At 48.4% G+C, this 19,907-nt stretch overlaps 1 protein-coding gene across 1 annotated transcript in view; it reads left to right on the forward strand.

Moving 5' to 3' along the window:
- CFAP61 (cilia and flagella associated protein 61) overlaps window positions 1-19,907 on the forward strand; it is a 198,205-nt gene that overhangs the window by 101,631 nt on the left and 76,667 nt on the right. The window contains exons 19-20 of the mRNA XM_054984388.1: window positions 11,966-12,064; window positions 13,154-13,322. Of these exons, the coding sequence (XP_054840363.1) occupies window positions 11,966-12,064; window positions 13,154-13,322 (268 nt within the window). The remainder of the gene's footprint in view (window positions 1-11,965; window positions 12,065-13,153; window positions 13,323-19,907) is intronic.

A 19,907-nucleotide genomic window follows, 5' to 3' on the forward strand; every position in this document is an offset into this window, starting at 1 on the left:
TCACTCCTAATATCAGCAGGGTCACGGTGGGGGCCGGCACTGCTACTTGCTCTGCTCCTAATACCAACTGGCTGAAGGGGGGCGGGCAGTGCCACCTGCTCCGCTCCTAATACCAGCTGGGTTAAGGTGGGGGTGGGCATTGCCACCTGCTTCAGTACTAATACCAGCTGGGTTAAGGTGGTGGGGGACATTACCCCCTGTTTCACTCCTAATACCAGCTGGCTGAAGGGGGAGCGGGTATAGTCCCCTGCTCTGCTCCTAATATTAGCTGGGTTAAAGGGGGGATGGGCATTGCTCCCTGCTCCCCTCCTAATATTAGCTGGGTTAAAGTGGGGGTTGGGCATTGCCACCTGCTCTGCACCTAATATCAGCCGGGTTAAGGCGCGGGGAGGGCATTGCCACCTGCTCACCTCCAGTTCCGTGCCTGGGCTTTCCACCATGGCATGTTTTCTGGAGAAATATGGTGAGTTACCTGGGCTTTCCTCTGTGGCAGCGCCCTCTGGTGGTGCACCAGAGTATAAAGTGAGTTGTCTGAAACACACTTACTCAATTATATAGTAAGATGTTCTCAGCAAGAAGGAGAGGCAAAAGATTATTTGGAATTGGGAGGGGGAGGAAAACCAGGGTAGAATTGAAATGTATTTTTCCCATGTTGTCATTCCTATCAAGCTTCTTCTTAAGCTGCTTAGATGCTTGCCTTGCTCATAAGTAGACCTATGAACCTGACTATGGAAAAGATCTGATTTCTGAATAAAAGTCATTTAACCAAAGGCCTGTGTCTTGCTATAATGATCCAGGGATCTGTCTCCCATATCCTGTCATCCAGAGCCTGACAGGTAGCAGAGGGTAGGACCCGAAGCAATGGGCTTAAATTACATGCAAAAAGGTACTGGCTGGATATTAGGAAACACTTTTTCACGGTCAGAGTAGTTCTAAGGTAGAATCAGCTGCCTAGGGAGGTGGTGAGCTCCCCCTCACCCGCAGTTTTAGGCTCATCCTGCCTTGGACAGGGGGTTGGGCTAGAAGGTCTGTATGGCCCCTTCCAACTCTGGGATTCTGTGTATTTTCCCCTTCCCCCACATGCAGCGATCATCTGCCAGGCTTATCAGATGCCAGCAGCTCTGTCTGTCAGAGATTGAAAGTCCTCCATGGTGCCCCCCTGCCCCAGCAGGTGTTCATGGGCCACACTTCAATTCCCATCCCACCGTCTAAAGATACATTGAGGGGGGATGGGGGCAGGGAAGCTGGATGGGGCCCCAAGGCACCACTTGACACCTCTCTCTGGGGCAGGCAGCTGCTGCCGCCGAGCCCCCCACCGGCAAGTCTCAGCTGCAGAGGCTGGCGCTTAGGAGGGCTCAGGTGAGGAGTGCAGCTGGCACAAATCTTCGAGCTGGGGTAGCTGCCGCCCCACCTCCTTCTTACCCGTCAGTGCTCCCTCGCCTTTTCTGGAGCTGGGACTCCAGAGTCAGATAACCTTCAAGGGGACTTGGGTGGTTGTTGTTCGTCAGACATTCTGGACTGTGCTCTTCGTCCCTTGAGCAAGTGCAAAGTGCTCCCAGTTTTCCACTAAGTCCCCCCAGTGCACTTGTGACATGCCACCATGTGTACCCACTCTCCTGCCTTGCACACGAAGTCCCCGCAGCAGGAGGCTGCCGGGCAGTGACTCTGGCCGCCACCCACTTACCTGAGTTCATGAACGGCGCAGCTGGAGGTTATATAGGGTGCGTGGACAGCTGCTTGGGTGCGGGGAGGGGGGATTGCCCACCACAGAAGTGCACATGGATTGGGCCCCATGGTAGTTCATGTATGCCTTGTTCAGGCCGTGTGGGCGGGGTCAGCTGCCGGGAGGATGGCCTGAGTTTTCCCATTCAATGGGCACCTATGGGCAACACCTCCTTTTTTTGCGGTGTAACTTTCTTTCGCTGCAGGGGGCCTTCCTGGGCCTGGAGCGGTTTTGGAAGCCAACTAACTCACGGCCTGGCCTCCGCCCCACCCCCTCCATCATCAGCACAGGACCTTGCACCGCACTGAGGTCTCTGTCCAGCCCCCAAGTGTGCCCGCCAGCAGTGACCCATCTGCAGTAGTGCGCCTCAGGTGGCCCCCAGAGCAAGGGGGGATTACGCCCTCATAAGTGCCGTTTACACCCACGCAAGCCTTAGTTCTCTCCCTGTACACCTCCCCTTAGGATTGCACAGTTAGTCTTTAAAAAATCCTGTCTCTGCCAGGTTGTCCATTGTCCCATTTTGACATATTTATTTATTTGCATTATTTATGGCACTCAGACTCAAGACTGATTAGAAAGTGTGAGTCAATATGATCAATGGCTCGAACATTCAATAGCAATGCAGAAGGGAATGGATTGCAAATACTTGGTCCCTGTTGTGCCACCGTGTCGCCACCACTTCCTTTACCGTTTGATGCATAACTTCTGAAGTGGAGTGCTATGCGCAGTTGCAGCTCCCATGTACACACTGGAATCTCCGGAATCAGGGTGGCTTTCTAAGTGTGTCTGTCTTAGGTGTATTTCTACAGAAGCTCCATGCAGAGCTATTAAAAATACCAAATCCTATTGTAATATCAGATCGGAGCTGTCCAGTTATGAATACAATCAGAACAAAGGCTGAAAACTAACCATGGAAGGGAAAGCTGCGGTTTTAAATATCCATTCTGCATATGTGGTTTTATCTGTACAATACTGTTCAGGAAGGCTAGAAGCTAGGGCAGTTTTTGCATTATTGTATAGTTAACTGTTTTAACCTTGTGCTTTATCCTCTTATTCGTATTAAGCTGCAGCATACACCACTACTGCATGAGGCTGTGCTTATAGTAAAGAAGCTCAAATATAATCATGTAGATCCTGTTTGTTCCATTGCCTTGCTTGCTGTTTAGTTTCAGAGTTCTAGAAAGTTTTAAAGAGAAAATAATTTTATCGGCCAGGAATGGGGGATGTTGTCATTGACAGAAAGGCACACTTTGCAGCTGGGCTGATGACTTCTGCAGCCGAGTTCTATGCATAGTTATTCAGAAGTAAATCCCGCTAAGTCCAGTGAGGCTCATTCCTAAGTAAATTTGCATCTAATTAGAAACAAAAAATGTATCTTGTGGCACCTTATAAAGATTAAGGGCTTAGTTTAATTTATTTATTTACCGTATTTATATGCCTGCCTTTCTCCTGAACAAATTCGGCACCCAAGGTGGTTGGATATGGGAAAATGCAAGCAACTTGCACTCATGTACACAGATATTCCCTGCCTCTCCCATTCCTTAGCAGCCCCCTGGAACCTCTGGAAATCTAGCGTTGGTGGTTAGGAGGATTGAGTGAATCTCTACATTTACTCCAGAAGGGGAGATGGCAGTTTTGCCTAATTTCCCCTCCTCGTGCTGAGTTGAATTTTGTCCACAAGGGGCTGCCTAAACCCTTGCTGTCAACTTCGGGGCCACGGGCAGAGCTAACTGGGGAGGAGGGAGAGCACCTTGTGTTCACAATTGATAAGATCCAACCCTAATAAATGTATTGTGCCATATGTCTTCATGGACTACCAAATGCATGAAGTGTATCCTCTCAGCACATGGAACTGCCTTATACGAAGTCATACTATTGATCTGTCGAGATATCTCCCTTAGATGCGTGACTGCTGTACTTGAGTTCATTCAGAAACTCAAAACAGTGGACACCCAGGACTGAATAGGGACATAGGATTCTTATCTCACTACAGATGCTAGTTTTCTGCATTTCCCACCCCTAAGCATTTCTCCCTGCTCTAATCAAGTTGATTACATTTTGCTTTGTACCTTTGCATCCTGACTGCCTTCTTTTGCAACACCCTTCCCACATTTTTGTTGGTCTTTTAAGGTGCTCCTGGACTTGAATCTTATTCTTCTACTTGAGTCTTTTATTTGGAGATGCTGGGGATTGGACCTGGGGCCACTTGCATGCAAAGAAGAAGGTCTTCCACTGAGTCTAAGCTCCATCTCCTCAATTGGCTCATGCACATCAAATAACTAGAGCCATTGTCAAAAGGCATGAAACACGCCAAAGTGCATAAAGTGCACTCTCTCTAATGAGGTGTAGGTGTGTCTGCCATCTGAGGATGTACTTCATACATCTAACGAAGTGGGCTCTAGTCCACATAGAATCTTTTAAGATGCTGCAAGGCTCCTTTCTGTGTTTGCTACAATAGACTAATTTGACTACCCTCTGGGGTTTTTGTGCAGAGGATTGCACTCTTAGTTCACTTGCAGGATCAGCACAGAGGGTTCAACAACTGTGGTGCAAAACCAGCAGTGATACTTCCAGATCCCTGCACTAGTGAGTTTTTCTTCTGTGTTGTATGTCTTGTTTTGGACTTTTGAGGGTGCTGCCAGTAAAAAGCATGAATCTAGCTTTCCTGCATCCTAGCTTATAAATTCTCTATGACCCCTTTTTCCCTCTGAGAAAGTTTTGTTTCGATATCTTTCCTGTGAGTTGTCTTTCTTAGTACTTACTCAGTTTTTAAAAACTAGGAGTGGAATGAAAAAAACCCTTGTAGGAAGAGAGTGTACTGTGCTATAATTGAGAGACTCTGTAGCAGTTCTTGTTCTTCTATGAGCCCTCATGCAAGCAGAAAAACATCTTTGGATTTAGTTCCTCTCTTTGGGGAGTGCTGTGGCGCAGGGGTCCCCAACGTAGTGCCCATGGGCGCCAGGGCTGGTGCCAGCACATGGCGAGGTGGGACGGCTGCCGGGGCCCGTGGCTTCTGGTGGGGTCCACTGCTGCTGACTCTCCTGCATCTCCTGTGATGCCTGCGCTCACGCCCTTCCACCGCCTGCTTGTGAGCGCTTTGTCACCTCTGCTCCCAGTTGCATGTGCTGCCTCGTGCTGCTGTAGAAAGGCATGTGGGTAGTGCATGAAGTATCAACCTTCCTGGCGGCCATGGCTTCTAGCTGCACCCAGCACCATCAAGGAAAGAGTGTGCAGAAAGTTGGGCAGCAACTTTCAGGTGGTGGCAGAGCTTGCAAATGGGCAAAGGAAGGACCCACCGGCAGGAGGGGGCATGTGGGTGGGAGGGCAAGAAGGAGGTACCGTTAGTGGGGATGGGCAGGCCCTGAGCACTTGATAACCCCCAAAACCTGGAACTGGCCCTGGTGGGTGCCATGGTGCCCACCGAGTGTTTCTGGAAAGTGGGCAGGGCTAGATATGGCTTTCCCCCAGCAGGCTTTCAACTGGACACTGGAGATTGGATTGGCTATAAAGGTTTTTAAAATGCTGCTTCTACAGCAGCTGCTGCCACAGCACAAGGATCTTAACTGTGAGGCTGAAGGTAAGCTGTGTGTATACAAGAAAATATTTTAAAACAATACGTTAATTTAAAAATGCGTCCTATTAAACAGAGCTTCTGCATGAAATGTTGCAGAGTTATTAGTAGAGTTATTCATCATCTCAGTCCCTGGTTTTTTATGGTTGGCTCTGCCTCCTCCAAGCAGCCACGGGTGTGTGTGTGTGCACGCGCGCACGTGCGTGTGCCTACAACCCTGTGTCAGGATTCCAGACGTGCCCACAGGCTCAAAAAGGCTGGGGATCCCTGCTCTATCATGAAATATAAAGCAGACCTTCCAGGAATTGATGACACCATGCACATACGGAAGGGAATCTTTGGATCCAACTCAACCAGAGCAATGTATTTTCTCCATGATCTAATAATTAATCCCATCTTGTCATTTCTGGAAAAGCATACCCATCTGAGGTTCACCTTAGCATATGCCAGGCCTACCCACATCTTGTTCTTCATCTTTCCCATGCTTCCTTTACCAGTTGTAAGTAAACTTGTGACTTATAACCTGAAGCTTGGTTTTTTTTCTTAGAGAAGAGACAAACACTAAAAATAGACAATTTTAAAACCTTCTAAAGAGGAAGTTGTTTTTCCTCGTTATTCTTCCTGCCTAATTATTTTGCATCAGCAGTTAGCACTGGAGCAAACAAATATAATTTGTTTTCTGGCATGCCAATTACCATCATTAGAGTTTTGAAAAGATTTACACTTGAAATGTTGAAAGAAAATCTTTTTTCCTTGTACCCTTTTTTAATGTTGTGGTGTTGTTAACATTGGTTGCAGTTCCATTTGGGGCAGATACCTTTGTGAACTACAGGAATAGCTCATCTTACCACCTTGGTGTGGAAATGGAGTTTTTAATAGCAAGGCGTTGTATTAATAGATCAGACAATGGGATTATATTGTAGACTGTGCCTTCATTTTCCCTTTGTGTACCTCTGATTATGGATGGAAGACTGGCAAACGCAAAGCATGTATCTTCTGAAACATGGGTCCATTGCTGATACGGCCTCTGTGGCCCTGAATTTCAAAACTGCACGGCTTGGAGAAGCAACACCATGCGGCTTATTCCAGGTGTTTCTGCCTGGACAAGAAGCTGATGCGCAGCTTCTCCAGGAAAAGGCATCTGGGTAGATACATCCTGTCTACTTTCAACAAAGACAAATAAAACTTGGCTAATTTAAGCATTAAAAGTATGTGTGTTAAAATAGCAGTATGTGTGTTAAAATAGCAAAGGATTAGTGCTGCTCCAACAATCATGAATGGTGCAGGCACATTTAAATTGCCAGCTATCCCGCCCCCCCGCCCCCACCAGTGGGGCTGATGATTAGTTGAGAAAGGGCTGGGCTTTCACTCCATGTTTATTGTAGCAAAGCCTGGCTGTTAAAAGTATGCATACCCCATTCACAGTGGGCAGCACTTTCTGTGCTAATATATATATTTTAAAAACTGCCGTTTAGAAGGATTGGTTTCTCCCCTTTCCTTCCTTTGGCCTTGTTTAGCTGTCTAAAAGTGGCTAAAAAATTGCATGCTTCCCCAGCCCCACTTGTGAAAGAATAGCTACAAGTCCTGTTATCTGGTAGGCCAGTATTACACAATATCCTGCACAGCTGTCCTGTTTGGCACTGGAGAGCATGCTGCTTGCTGTTTAATTAGGCTTTTTATCTTTACATTTGTCTGAGAATGTCATGAGCCTTCCATGTTGCCTGCCGCTAATTAGTCGACTAATTAAATAGTTAGTGCTTACTCGCTGATCACAGGGCTAACATGTAATGAATGTTTTAGTAATTGTTATTGTTTTATGCTATCTGCCTTTTGCAACATGAATTGGCTGAAATATATGTCCTCTTCTCCCCCACCCCGCCTGTGGAAGTAAAATAATACCCAAGCGAAACCATTTAGTGGGGTTGCTGTGTGTCACAGAAGGAGCATTGTTGTTCTGACACTGTCAGTTTGCGTCGTTTAGAACAAATGGAGACGATCAATGTTGGGGCAAAGATAAATAGGGCATGTTCTGTCTTGTGAAAACTGTGAAAATCACAATTGCAGTGGATGGTGTCTGTGACTGATAAGAGACCGAGGAAAAGGCTCCAGATAGAAGCATAGACTTATATTATGGCAGGACTTTTCATTCTAACACCTGCTGCCGTTTCAGATTTAAAAATCCATTACGACTGATGTAAACCATAAGCAAAATACTTCTGAGTCGGAGTCTTTCTGTGTACCACAAAACTCCCGTGTGCTGCATCCACATCAGTGGAGGAGGCCGTTCTTGGCATGTGTACTTTGGCATGTGCAGAGCTGCCCTGTCGCCCAAGCAACTGGGGAAACTGGTACAAGATGTTGCTCAGTTTATGCAGCTTGAGAATACATGGACATTAGGATGAAAACTAATTATGGGGGGGGATGTTCTCCCCCCCCCACCCCATGCATGTGCATGAAAGACAGGATGTTGAGGCTTTTTGTGCTTGGAGATCCCCTGGATGCCAAGCGTACATGTTATGTTACACCTGCCTCCAGATGCCAAGAGTTGCGTACGTGCAAAAAATGCACCATATATGGCACACCAGAATGCCATTTTGTGTGAGGTTGTGGCCTTCTGTGCCACCCCACAGATGCTCAGCCTTCAGATCTACCAGTAAATGTCAGAACTGCCTGACTTTTCCCACTTGTCTCCTAATTGTTGTCAAGGTTAACACTTATAATATTTCTATAGCAGCACGTTATTGAATAATGTTAACACAATGAGTATTTGTTCTTTTACAACGGATTCGTTTTTTAAAAAAAAAATCATTCTTAACATCTGACGAATTTGTCAACAGTGAGAAACATATAAAAGATTATGCTTTAAAAAGTCTTGTGTTTCTTTTATCATGTCCCCAGCAAACTGGCAACATGACCCTTTTTATTTCAAGTACAAGGATGCTGAGACCTCCTTTGTAGCTGTCCTCTAGAACTACGCAATGAAACCCAATACCTTTTACTTATTTCCCTAGATACTCTAATCCCTCCTGCTTTACAAGTATCTTTGAGCTGTTCTTCCCTTTTGTATCCACAGCAACATGAATCCCGGCTGGAATTATTTGCTTCGATAATGCAGGTGCACTTATTTAATGCTTCATTGGGTTGAGCTCTTAACTTGAAGTCTTTTTTTAAAAACCAGCCCTTTGCTTATCAGCACATGTTCACCATTCTTTATGAACATTAAAGGCAGAAAGCAGTTCTGTAGGCCAGTATGCAGTTCTTTTCCCCCTCTTTGCTGTGATCAGAGCCCTGCTTTTAGATGGACGGCAAGAAATTGAGAGCTGGGATGCATGAATCACTATTTCAATGGTGCTGAATTTAATTCCCAAAACAAAACAATTGCATTGATATGACAGAAATTCCCAAACTGTGTATCGGGCACATTAGTGTATCGCAAGTGTCCCCCCCCCCCACCCAAATTAAATTAAATAATTTTCCTGTGAAATAGTTCCTGGAGCTCAAACTATCTGCCACAAAAGGAGGCTGTCCATTGCATCTCTTGTCTTGCTTCCTTCCAGTCTTTTCCTGTTGGAGACTGGCAATGCTGTTTCATCTCTGCATTAGGAATGATTGAATGTTCTAGGTGTTCCCAGCAGAGAGAGACAGAAGACTTAGCACCGTCAGAGGAGGCTGCCAGTTGTGTCTGTATGAGTCACTGCTCTAAGGTTGCTTCCTGTCCATCAAGTGTACATCCAGATCAATGACTGTAGCAGAAAAACATAGGGTGGACTTATGCACTAGCCTGATACCCGTGCTTTGCTACAGTATTTAACTTCTTTTAAATGATTCAAAAACCCCATCAATTCTTCCTCCCCATGGCTCCAAATGATAAATGTATCATCCACAAACCGGAACCATACATTCTACGAACGGCAAAGCTTCCCACCAGCAATATAACACGCAAAGAGAAAAATGCCATCAAGACCCTCAATGCAGATCCAGACATCATCATTCTACCAGCTGATAAAGGCAATGCTACAGTGATCATGAAAACAGAGGAATACAAAAAGAAGATTAAGGAACTCCTGGCCCCCTCCACCTACAAAAAACTAAAACGAGATCCCACTTGCAAAATCACCAGGCTAACAAATGCGCTGATCAAGAATTCCTCACTACATCCCGACACGCACAGAAAACTATGCAAGACTGAAGCACAGCCACCTAGACTATATGGACTCCCCAAAATACATAAGGATTCAGTCCCACTCCGACCCATTGTGAGTGCCATTGGTTCACCGACATATGAATTAGCTAGACATCTGGCAGATCTCCTGCAGGACCACATCGGGAAAACCTCGTCTTACATCAAAGATTCAGCAGATTTCATCAACAAAATCAGTTCTCTGAAACTCAATCCACAAGACATACTTGTCAGTTTTGATGTTGTATCCCTGTTTACCAAGGTTCCAGTAAAAGACACTATTGCACTTATTAATCAGATTTTCCCAGAGGATGTAACAGCCTTATTCCACCATTGCCTGACAACCAGTTACTTCCAATGGGACAACGAATTCTATGAACAGATGGATGGGGTGGCCATGGGGAGCCCACTCAGCCCAGTTATAGCAAACTTCTACATGGAACATTTTGAAAAAACAGCTCTAGAATCAGCACCCCACAAACCTAGTGTATGGTTCCGGTTTGTGGATGATACATTTATCATTTGGAGCCATGGGGAGGAAGAATTGATGGGGTTTTTGAATCATCTCAACAACATCCACCTGAACATACAATTCACCATGGAGAAAGAAATCGAGGGAAAACTCCCATTCCTGGATACCTGGGTCATCCGTAAAGCAAACTTTCAGTTAGGTCACAAGGTCTACAGGAAACCAACTCACACTGATCGGTACCTACACAAAAACTCCAATCACCATCCCCGACAGAAAAGAGGCATAATGAAAACATTAGTGGATCGTGCAAGACGGATATGTGAGCCGCACTTGCTAAATGAGGAAATTAATCATCTAAACCACGCACTTCAGGCAAATGGCTACTCCAGAAATGAAATCCGAAGAGCAATCAAACCCAGGATGAAGCAAACAACCAAAGAAAAACAGTCTCCCACAGGAAAAGTGTTTTTGCCATATATCAAAGGAATTACTGATCAGATGGGAAAGCTTATGAAAAAGCATAACCTTCAAGCAGTATTCAGACTCACCCGAAAAATACAACAGATGCTACGATCAGCAAAAGACAGTAGAGACCCCCTAACCTCTGCAGGAGTATACCGTATACCCTGCAGCTGTGGACAAGTTTACATCAGGACCACAAAGCGTAGCATCCAGACAAGAATAAAAGAACATGAAAGACACTGCAGACTTGGACAACCTGAAAAATCAGCAGTGGCTGAACATAGCCTAACTCAAACAGGGCACAGTATCTTATTCCAGGACACCAAAATACTGGACAACACTTCCAACTACTTTGTCAGACTGCACAGGGAAGCCATTGAAATTCACAAGCATAAGCAAAACTTCAACAGGAAAGAAGAAACCTTAAGAATGAACCGAGCATGGTTGCCAGTTCTGAAAAACACCAGGCTAACAAAACATTCTATCCTTGACAATAGCCCTGCAGAGAAGATTAGCACATCAAGTACCAATCCATATGCAAAAGAACCTCCTCAGGATACAGTGAAGCCTCCCGCCATTAGCATTCCACACCCTGGGAAACTCTTACAGGATGACTCAGCTCAACCCCACCCCTCCTGAGTAGATACAAATGACCTACATCTTTTCCACACTGTGACACTGAGAGATCTCTGTCTTTTGGTGCTACACCTCTGAAGATGCCAGCCACAGCTGCTGGCGAAACGTCAGGAACTACAATGCCAAGACCACGGCAATACAGCCCGGAAAACCCACAACAACCATCACCATTCATATTTAATACCTGAATGCTCATGTTAAGAACCCGATATTTCAAACATACACACACTGTTCAACATATTCTGTTCGAGAAACGGTGAGGAAAGAAGCCATAGAATGGTTCCTAAAGTGGGCAGTGCCACCTCCAGAAGGTGGGATTACCTGGGGGGTGGTGCTAAGAGGCAAGGAGGTGGCAGGGGGTCTTGAGGTGGACCCTCCGAGTGTGTTGGTCACTTATTTATGATCAAGTAATGAGTTCATGGAACCAAGGGGGCAGTGGACCAAAAAGGTTTGGGAACCACTAAAGCAAATGAGTAAAACAGGTGTAATGAGCTGTAATCATCTATTTATGCAAAGATTTCTGGCAAAGATTTATGCAAAGAAATCTGGAAGAGATTTTCAGGGTGTAAGCTTTTGAGAGTCAAAGCTCTCTTCTTCTGAAAAAGGGAGCTTTGACTGAAGGAGAGACCTTTGGCTCTCAAAAGCTTACACCCTGAAATCTTGTTGGTCTCAGAGGTGCCACTGAATTCAAATCCAGGATTATTTATTATGACCACTCAGGTAAAGCATATGTCTCTGTCCTTTGCATGACTGCCTAAGACCTGTGACCCAGGTGGTGGGCAGGCTTGAAGAATTTGTGAATGGGTTGGAAATTCAGTCACTTGTACATGCTAAGTATGAACCTTGCCTAAGCCTAAGAATGTGTATGCCAATTTTGTGTATAACATTTTGGGGTTTTGTTGTTTTCTTTTCTTCCTGTAGTCCACACTTGAAATTTAACAACCTTACCTTGATTTCAACACATGGACTTCCTGGGAAGCATATGTGGGAGAAACAGCAAAAGCAATTTTTAATTAACAGGTATGTTTAAGTTATTCTCAGTACGCTGAGGGTACATTGGCGGGAAGGGTACCCGCAGGAGGGGCTTGCCAGCTGCTGCCATTCGACTCACCCTTCAGCCCGCCCCCAGCGGTGAAGTTGGCACCATCCCCTGCAGACTTGTCAGGTTAAACTAAAGATCTTCAGATCATATTGATACTGGGATGTCACTTACTGTAGGTTATTCCTTTGGGGGTTTTAGAATAAATTGTTACAACTGGGATCACAGTAGCCATAATTAAAAAATAATACTAGTCTTACAGGCATTTTGGGGGTAAAATCTGAGGTTAACACTAAACCTATGTACATATTTTTGCAGTTTTTGCAAGAGTCTAAAAGAAATCTTGGTGGTAGTAAACTCTGTATAGCATGAAGTGTCAACATAAAGTCTGTTGTACCTTGCAGTTCCAGTTGCCTATAGTTCCCTGGCATAGGTGCTCCACATGTCTACAACAGTTTTAGGTGGATAGCTGTGTTGGTCTGCAGTAGAAGGGCAAGATTAGAGTCCAGTAGCACTTTAAAGACCAGCAGGGTGTACACTTTCACGAGTCAAAGCTCCCTTCGAGCTTGAAAGCATAAACCCTGGAAATCTTGTTGGTCTTCAAGGTGCTGTGGGACTTGGATTGGTATCTCCACTTTGCACCCTTACATGTTAAACTACCCTGTAGAATTCATTTAAAATCAATAAAATAAAATATTACAAAACAAAATCATCACATCTCTTTTGGGTTTTTAATTTTCACATTCACTCTTCATTACAACCTGCACTGCAAACCTTGGTCATACCTGTAGGAAATGTATTTGCTGTATAAAGTGTGAATCAGCCTTCAGGTGCATTTTTACTATTTTAGGTTTAGAACTTACCTTGTGATCAGTGAAAAGCAAATTATTTTTAACAGAAAACACTTGGTTTTAAGGTTTTTTCATACTAAAGAATCTCTCCCTGTGGACTTCGGTTAGCCCTCTTCGTGGCGGAGCCTTGATCTGCTAGAGGCCTCCAGCCAGGTCGCCAGATGTCTAATTAATACTTTGCTGTCAGCTGCTAAAATGTCGCTTGTTCTTTCTTCGTAGCCACAGTTTTAATGATGACGATTATGCACTGATGTCACTCTGTTCTTGGGTTAATGTTGTGGTTGGAAAAATGACTGGCATAGACAGATCTGCAAAGCACGTCATCGTATCCGAGGAGAGGAAAGTGCCATACGATCATCTCATTCTTTGCACTGGCCAGCAGTATCAGGTGAGACTGATGAATGAAAGAAAAAGTATATTTCACAACTGGAATAATAAAAGAGAACACTGGGAGAGTAATGGAAAGTAAATCATGTGCCGTATTGTACCATTGCCTGCCTCTGCATAACATCCTTTGAATTCCTTGGTGGTCTCCCATCCAAGTACTAACCAGGGCTTCACGAGCCATTTGGAAGTCCTCTTGTGCAAGCCTTGTTGAGATGAACGCACAGTTTGCTGCACAACTTCCTTTAATTTCAGTGGGACTTGTGAAGAAGGACTTCCTCATAGACTGGGCCTCAAACTTCCCGCATTTCATAATCATGTCAGCCGAAAAAACGAGCAAAAAAAAGTTCATTGCCAGAAATAGACTTGTTTGGACTGAGAGCCTTGTTCTGCATCAGCACTGGAAATAGGTGGTGCCAGGTTCGCTGATGGGGGCAGGGGCTTCTCTGATCCCAGCCTCTGCCCCCCCCCCACTCATCTGTCCAGAGGGGGGAAAGGCCTGGGGAATGGGCCCTGGAGGCAAAAACTTCCCTGGCCAGCAGGCTCCCTCTGCCCACAACAATGTCACTCCTGGAATAGATGTCATCACGGCCAGTGATGGGCATGCTTCTGCCCTTCCCGTGATTCCTTTGAAGGGCTGGAGCATGCGCACTGCCAGTCATGAGGCCATCACTTCCAGAAGTGACATCATCATGCCCTGCTGGGAGTGTGCATTACGCAAAGCACTTGCATGAGAAATTCATGAAGTTCATCTTCGTTCTTCTGTGCCTCCACACATGGGGACTGCGCAGGCGCAGGCCAGCCGCCGGAGAATTTTCTATAGCTTCTATGGCTCCGAAGGGGCCGTTTGGCGCGCGCCTCAGCGACCGTTTTCCCACCCAAATGGTCACATGCTCCTCCAGCGACCAACGGCCCCCTTCCCTCAGTTCTCTTCTTGCCGCCGCTTGGAGAGAACGTGAGCTTCGTTGCTCTGTGCTTTTGTGCTTTTCTTGAACTTCTGGATTGATCTTTGGCTTTTGACTTCGGACTTCGGACTTCGGCTATTCTTCTGCTTATTGATTCGGGCTTTGACTTGGACTCGGTAATTACGACCCGGACTGTTTGACCTCTCTCTAGCGTGCCCCTGAAGATGGCCTCAAAGGCGCTCTTCAAGCATTGCCTCCAGTACCTCACTAAAATGGCCAAGACCGATGGCCATGAACTGTGCCTATTTTGTTTCGGGGAGACCCACAATGTTTTGGCCTGTAAAGTATGCCAGGGCTTTACCAACAAGGCCCGGCAGGAGCGCAAGGCCTGATTAAATTCCTCCCTGTGGCAGAAGGTCATGTCCGAGGGTACTCCGTTGCCTTCCCCCAAGGCCGGCCCTAGCCCCTCTGCCGGACGGCAATCTAGAGCGGGCTCAGTGGCTTCCGCGAGGTCGGGGTCGAAATCGCGTCCCCCAAGTGCCTCGGCGTCGAAAGCAGCCTCACCGGCGCAGGGATCGGCAAGGCCGCCCCGAAGCGCGTCTTCTACCCGGTCGGATCCGAGACCAGCTTCGGAACCGAGGATCGTGGTGCCGAGTCCCCGTTCGGAACCGACGGCCGGCTCGATTCCGATCAGAGCGAAGCTGTCGAAGCCGAGGTCTACGTCGAAGCCGAGGTCCGTTGCGAGGTCGAGGAGCCCGTCGGTTCCGAGGTCTTCTTCGGAGCCACCGGCCAAGAAGAAGAAGACCAAGCATCGCCACCGGTCGCCGCGTCCCGCGCCACAGGAAGACGTCGTCGTAATCCCTCGCACGCCTTCTCCCCACCTGGGTTCCCCGGAGCCGGAGGGGGTCTCGGAGCTGGTGCCGGAACCGACGGCGTTCGAGGTGGTGCTGGCCAAGTTTTCACCGGGGCCGGAACCGAGCCCACGACCAAGTCGGAGTCGACCATCGCCTGCCCGTCGTTCTCCCTCTGCTGCCAGCCGTGAGCGGCGTCGGTCTGGAGGGAGTGTCGGCTCCGACCGCTCGGTCGCATCCCGCCACCGCCAGGCCTCCTATCTTCCCCCGCCGTACCATTGCCAGTGGGAAGGGGCACCCGCCGGTTTCTCCGGCTCGGAACTGAGGCCTTCGACGTCGAGGCAAGCGTGGTTCCCCCCACCGATCCAGAGTGAGGACTCACAGCACGGTTCCGAGGAGGGGGAAGTGGAGAGCCTGGGGGACTACCATTCTGAGTCCTGGTCCGAGCCTTCGCCGGCCGACGACGTGGTGCCGTGTACCGGCTCGCCATACGAGGACCTGAGAATCTACTCAGACCAGATGGCACGGATGGCTCAGGCGCTGGAGATGGACATCTCATCGGCGACCCCCCAGACCAAGGACAAGCTCCTGAAAAGGATCTACGGAGACAACCCGGCGTCCATCGGCTTCCCCATGCTGGAGGGTATTGAGGAGATCGTGGATAGGGTGTGGAAGGTGCCCTGTGACCAGCCTCCAACATCCAAGAGGATTGAGCAGCTTTATAAAATCAAACAGGGCACCTGGCAAGCGTTGGTGAAACACCCTCCACCCTCCTTACTGGTCACGGAAGAGTTCCACCCCCGGCGTTCAGGCCACACTTCTGTGCCAGCTGACAAGGAGAGCAGGAAGCTTGACGCGCTTGGCAGACGGCAATACACGGTGGCTTCACTGGGTCTCAGGATCGCCAACTACCAGACCATCATGGCTGGCTACCAGCTCTATCTCTGGGAGAAGTTGGCGTCCTATGTTGGAGACCTCCCACCTGAAAAGAAAGCGGTGGTATCCCTGCTGCAGACTGAGGCTGTGCGGCTGTCCAAGTAGCAGATGAACGCGGGGAGCCACGCTGCCGACACTGCTGCACGGGGAATGGCTTCGGCGGTGGTCCTCCGGCGCCACTCCTGGTTGAGGTCGACCGCCCTGTCTCAGGAGGTGCGTTCCAGGGTGGAGAGCATGCCCTTTGAAGGGGACTCGCTGTTCTCCAAGTCCACCGACGAGACCCTAAAAAAGAAAAAGGAGGACAGGCAGACGGCGCGGTCCTTGGGGCTGGCTCCTGCGGACAAGCCCACCTCCAAGCCACGGTACGCTCCCCGGTACGGCCCTTACCACTACCAAGGCAGATACCAGCAGCAGCAGCCGGGCTACCAGCAGTATCCTGCCTACCCGCAGCGGACCTATCCTCCTGCACAGCAACAGAGGAGGCGTAGGCCCTTCAAGCCTCGCCCCTCACAGCCACCGACCCAGCAGCGAGATCAGCAGGGGGCCGGGAGGCAGTACTGACGGGTCGCACCAGCCATATCCCCAAATTTCTCAGACAGACTGAGTCCACTCCTTTCGGAGTGGGAGTCAATAACATCTGACTCATGGGTCTTTACAATTGTTGATAAGGGATACGGGCTGGAATTCATTGAGCTGCCTGGGTGCAGTTCACCCCTGACAGCTGTCAATAACACTATGGCCGAGCTGGATGCGGAAATCGTGTCGCTCTTGGCCAAGGGGGCTGTGGAGGAGTTGGCCTATGAAGACTCTGTGACGGGTTTCTTCTCTAGGTTCTTCCTGGTTCCCAAGAAAGATGGTGGCTTACGTCCCATTTTAGATCTGAGGGGCCTTAATGCCTTCCTCAAGGTGACCAAATTTAAAATGGTTACATTGGCGACTGTGATCGCCTTGCTGAAACAGGGGGATTGGTTTGCGGTCCTTGATTTGAAGGACGCATATTTTCACGTGGGAATACAGGAAGAGCACAGAAAATACCTGAGCTTCGTTTACCGGCGAAGGGTTTTCCGGTATAAGGTGCTTCCCTTTGGCCTATCCACTGCCCCACGAGTGTTCACGAAATGTGTGGCCCCTGTGGTCTCCTTCCTTCGGGAAGAGGGCTGTACCATCTTTCCATACCTCGATGACTGGCTTATCGTGGCTGAGTCGGAGTCTAGGCTGGTGCAGGACATTGGCTTAGTACTTAGCACTTGTCAACGCCTGGGGCTCTTGGTAAACTTTGAAAAATCCAAGCTGGTGCCCACCTGCAAGGTTTCCTACATTGGTGCACTGTTGGACTCCGTGGAGGGCAAGGCTTTGCTCCCCTTGGAGAGAGCTAGGTCCCTAAGGAGTCTGGTGTCCATGTTTAAGAGGAACCGTTTCCAATCCGTGCGCACTATCCAGTGCTTATTAGGTCATATGGCAGCGGCTACCTCGGTGGTCCCCTTCGCTAGGCTGCATATGCGCCCTCTCCAAAACTGGTTTGTGCGGAGGTACGATGCTATGCTGCACCCTCCGTCCCTCAAACTCTCCATCCCAAGGGCCATCCTGTCCTCCCTGGACTGGTGGTTGTCTGATGAAAATTTGTTTAAAGGGACCCTTTTTTGGGTATCAGCATCCTGATGTCACGGTTACCACTGATGCCTCTCTACTGGGATGGGGGCTTATTGTGGTGAGGTGTGTGTGCAAGATGTCTGGTCTGAGAGGGAAAAGACCCTCCATATTAATGTGCTTGAATTAAGAGCCATTCGTTTCTCACTTGTGTCCCTTACAGCACTCTTGAAAGATCGCCAGGTGTTGGTACAGACGGACAACACGACTGCCATGTACTACATAAATCAACAGGGGGGCACAGTGTCCATGGCGCTCTGCAGGGAAGCCACACTCACTTGGCAGTGGGCAATCAGGAATGGCGTGACTCTTCGTGCTATACACGTGGCAGGGTCAGACAATGCCCGGGCGGATGCCCTGAGCAGGGTCCTTATGCTGGACCACGAGTGGGAACTGAACGTAGAGTGCGTTGGGCCGATCTTTCGGATGTGGGGTCATCCAGATATAGATGTGTTCGCAACAGCAGCGAATGCCAAGGCCCAAACGTTCTGTTCCAGGGCAGGGAGCGACCCCCTCTCTATTGGGGATGCCTTCCAGTGTACGTGGACTCAGGGCTTGCATTATATGTTTCCTCCGTTCCCTTTGATTCCCAGGGTCCTGTGCAAGATAGAGGAGGACGGGATGGACTGCATCCTGGTGGCCCCCTTTTGGCCACGACAGGTTTGGTTTCCAAAGCTCCTGCGGATGTCCCAACGGACATATGTGAGTCTGCCCCCTTGGCAAGACCTTCTCCTGAACGGGAGCTTAGTCCACCACGACCCCAGGAAGCTGCACTTGACGGCTTGGCGGATCGCTCCTCCCCTGTAGGTTTTTCGGAGGAGGTACAGAGGGTCCTCCTGAATGCTCGCAGACCATCCACTAGGCGCTCTTATGCGGCCAAGTGGTGCAGGTTCGAGGTTTGGGCATTTGCTAAAGGAGTGGTGCCTGCCAGCAGCCCCCTAGGGGTTATATTCGATTACTTGTGTCACCTGAGGGACCTGGGCTTGAAGGTTTCCTCTCTCAAGGTCCACCTTGCAGCTATCTCTGCTGCTCACACCCGAGTTGAGGGTGGTACGGTTTTTTCTCACCCAAAATCCCGTCAGTTCCTTAAGGGCATGTTCAACCTTTACCCACCTATGTCTGCACTGGTGCCTCAATGGTCGCTGTCCCTGGTGCTTTCGCGTCTTATGCTGTCTCCATTCGAACCCCTGGCAACCTGCTCCTTGGACATGTTATCGTACAAGGTGGCATTCTTGGTGGCAGTGACTTCTGCTAGGAGGGTCAGTGAGCTGTCTACGTTGCGATCTGACCCGCCCTTCCTGGTATTTCATCCAAACAAGGTGGTCCTGCGTCCCTGCCTAGGTTTCCTGCCTAAGGTGGTGTCCGCTTTCCACCTCTCGCAGGATATTGCATTGCCTGCGTTTTTCCCTCACCCTTCCTCGAAGGGGGAGAAGGCCCTCCATTCCCTAGACTTGAAGAGGGCCATAGCCTATTATCTGGATAGGACGAAGGGTTTCCGATCGAGTCCTCACCTGTTTGTGTGCTTTGGGGCCAAGGACAAGGGTAACAGGGCTTCTTCACAGACCCTGTCTAGGTGGATTGTGACGGCCATTAGCAAGGCCTATTCCCTAGCTGGGGTGACTTGCCCACTTCATGTCAGGGCCCATTCTACGCGGTCCCAGGCGTCCTCCTCGGCACTCCTCAGGGGTGTGCCTCTAGCTAACATTTGCAAAGCGGCCACATGGTCCTCTGCAGACACCTTTGTAAGGCATTATGCCATAGATGTCAATGCGGAGCAGGATGTTTCGGTGGCCAAGGCTGTCTTACACTCCCTTTTTTCCTAAGGGAGTCATGGGAAAGGTTTCTTTGCGTACCTGCGCGGTACCCTTGAGTGAAAGGGGTGTATATATGTATATTTATGTGTATATATATGTAAATATTGAGTATTTATTTATCACTACACAGTTGTATAGATGTATATATGTATATCTATAGTGTTGTTGTTATTGTTCTTTAATAAAATTGTGTTGGATTTCACCCCACCTTCCTTATTGTGTGAAGCTTGGTACACTCCCATGTGTGGAGGCACAGAAGAACGAAGATGAAAACAGGGTTGACATACCTGTAACTTATGTTCATCGAGTTCTTCTGTGCTGACACACAACCCTCCCTCCTACCCCGCTGTGAATTCCAATGCACGACAATGTGATGGCTGTAACGGGAATTGGTGTTTTTAAGGTGTTATGGCTAAAGTGTATTGGTCAAGCGGCG

Source organism: Eublepharis macularius, chromosome 7 (genome assembly GCF_028583425.1).
Source record: "Eublepharis macularius isolate TG4126 chromosome 7, MPM_Emac_v1.0, whole genome shotgun sequence".
Classification (NCBI taxonomy): domain Eukaryota; kingdom Metazoa; phylum Chordata; class Lepidosauria; order Squamata; family Eublepharidae; genus Eublepharis; species Eublepharis macularius.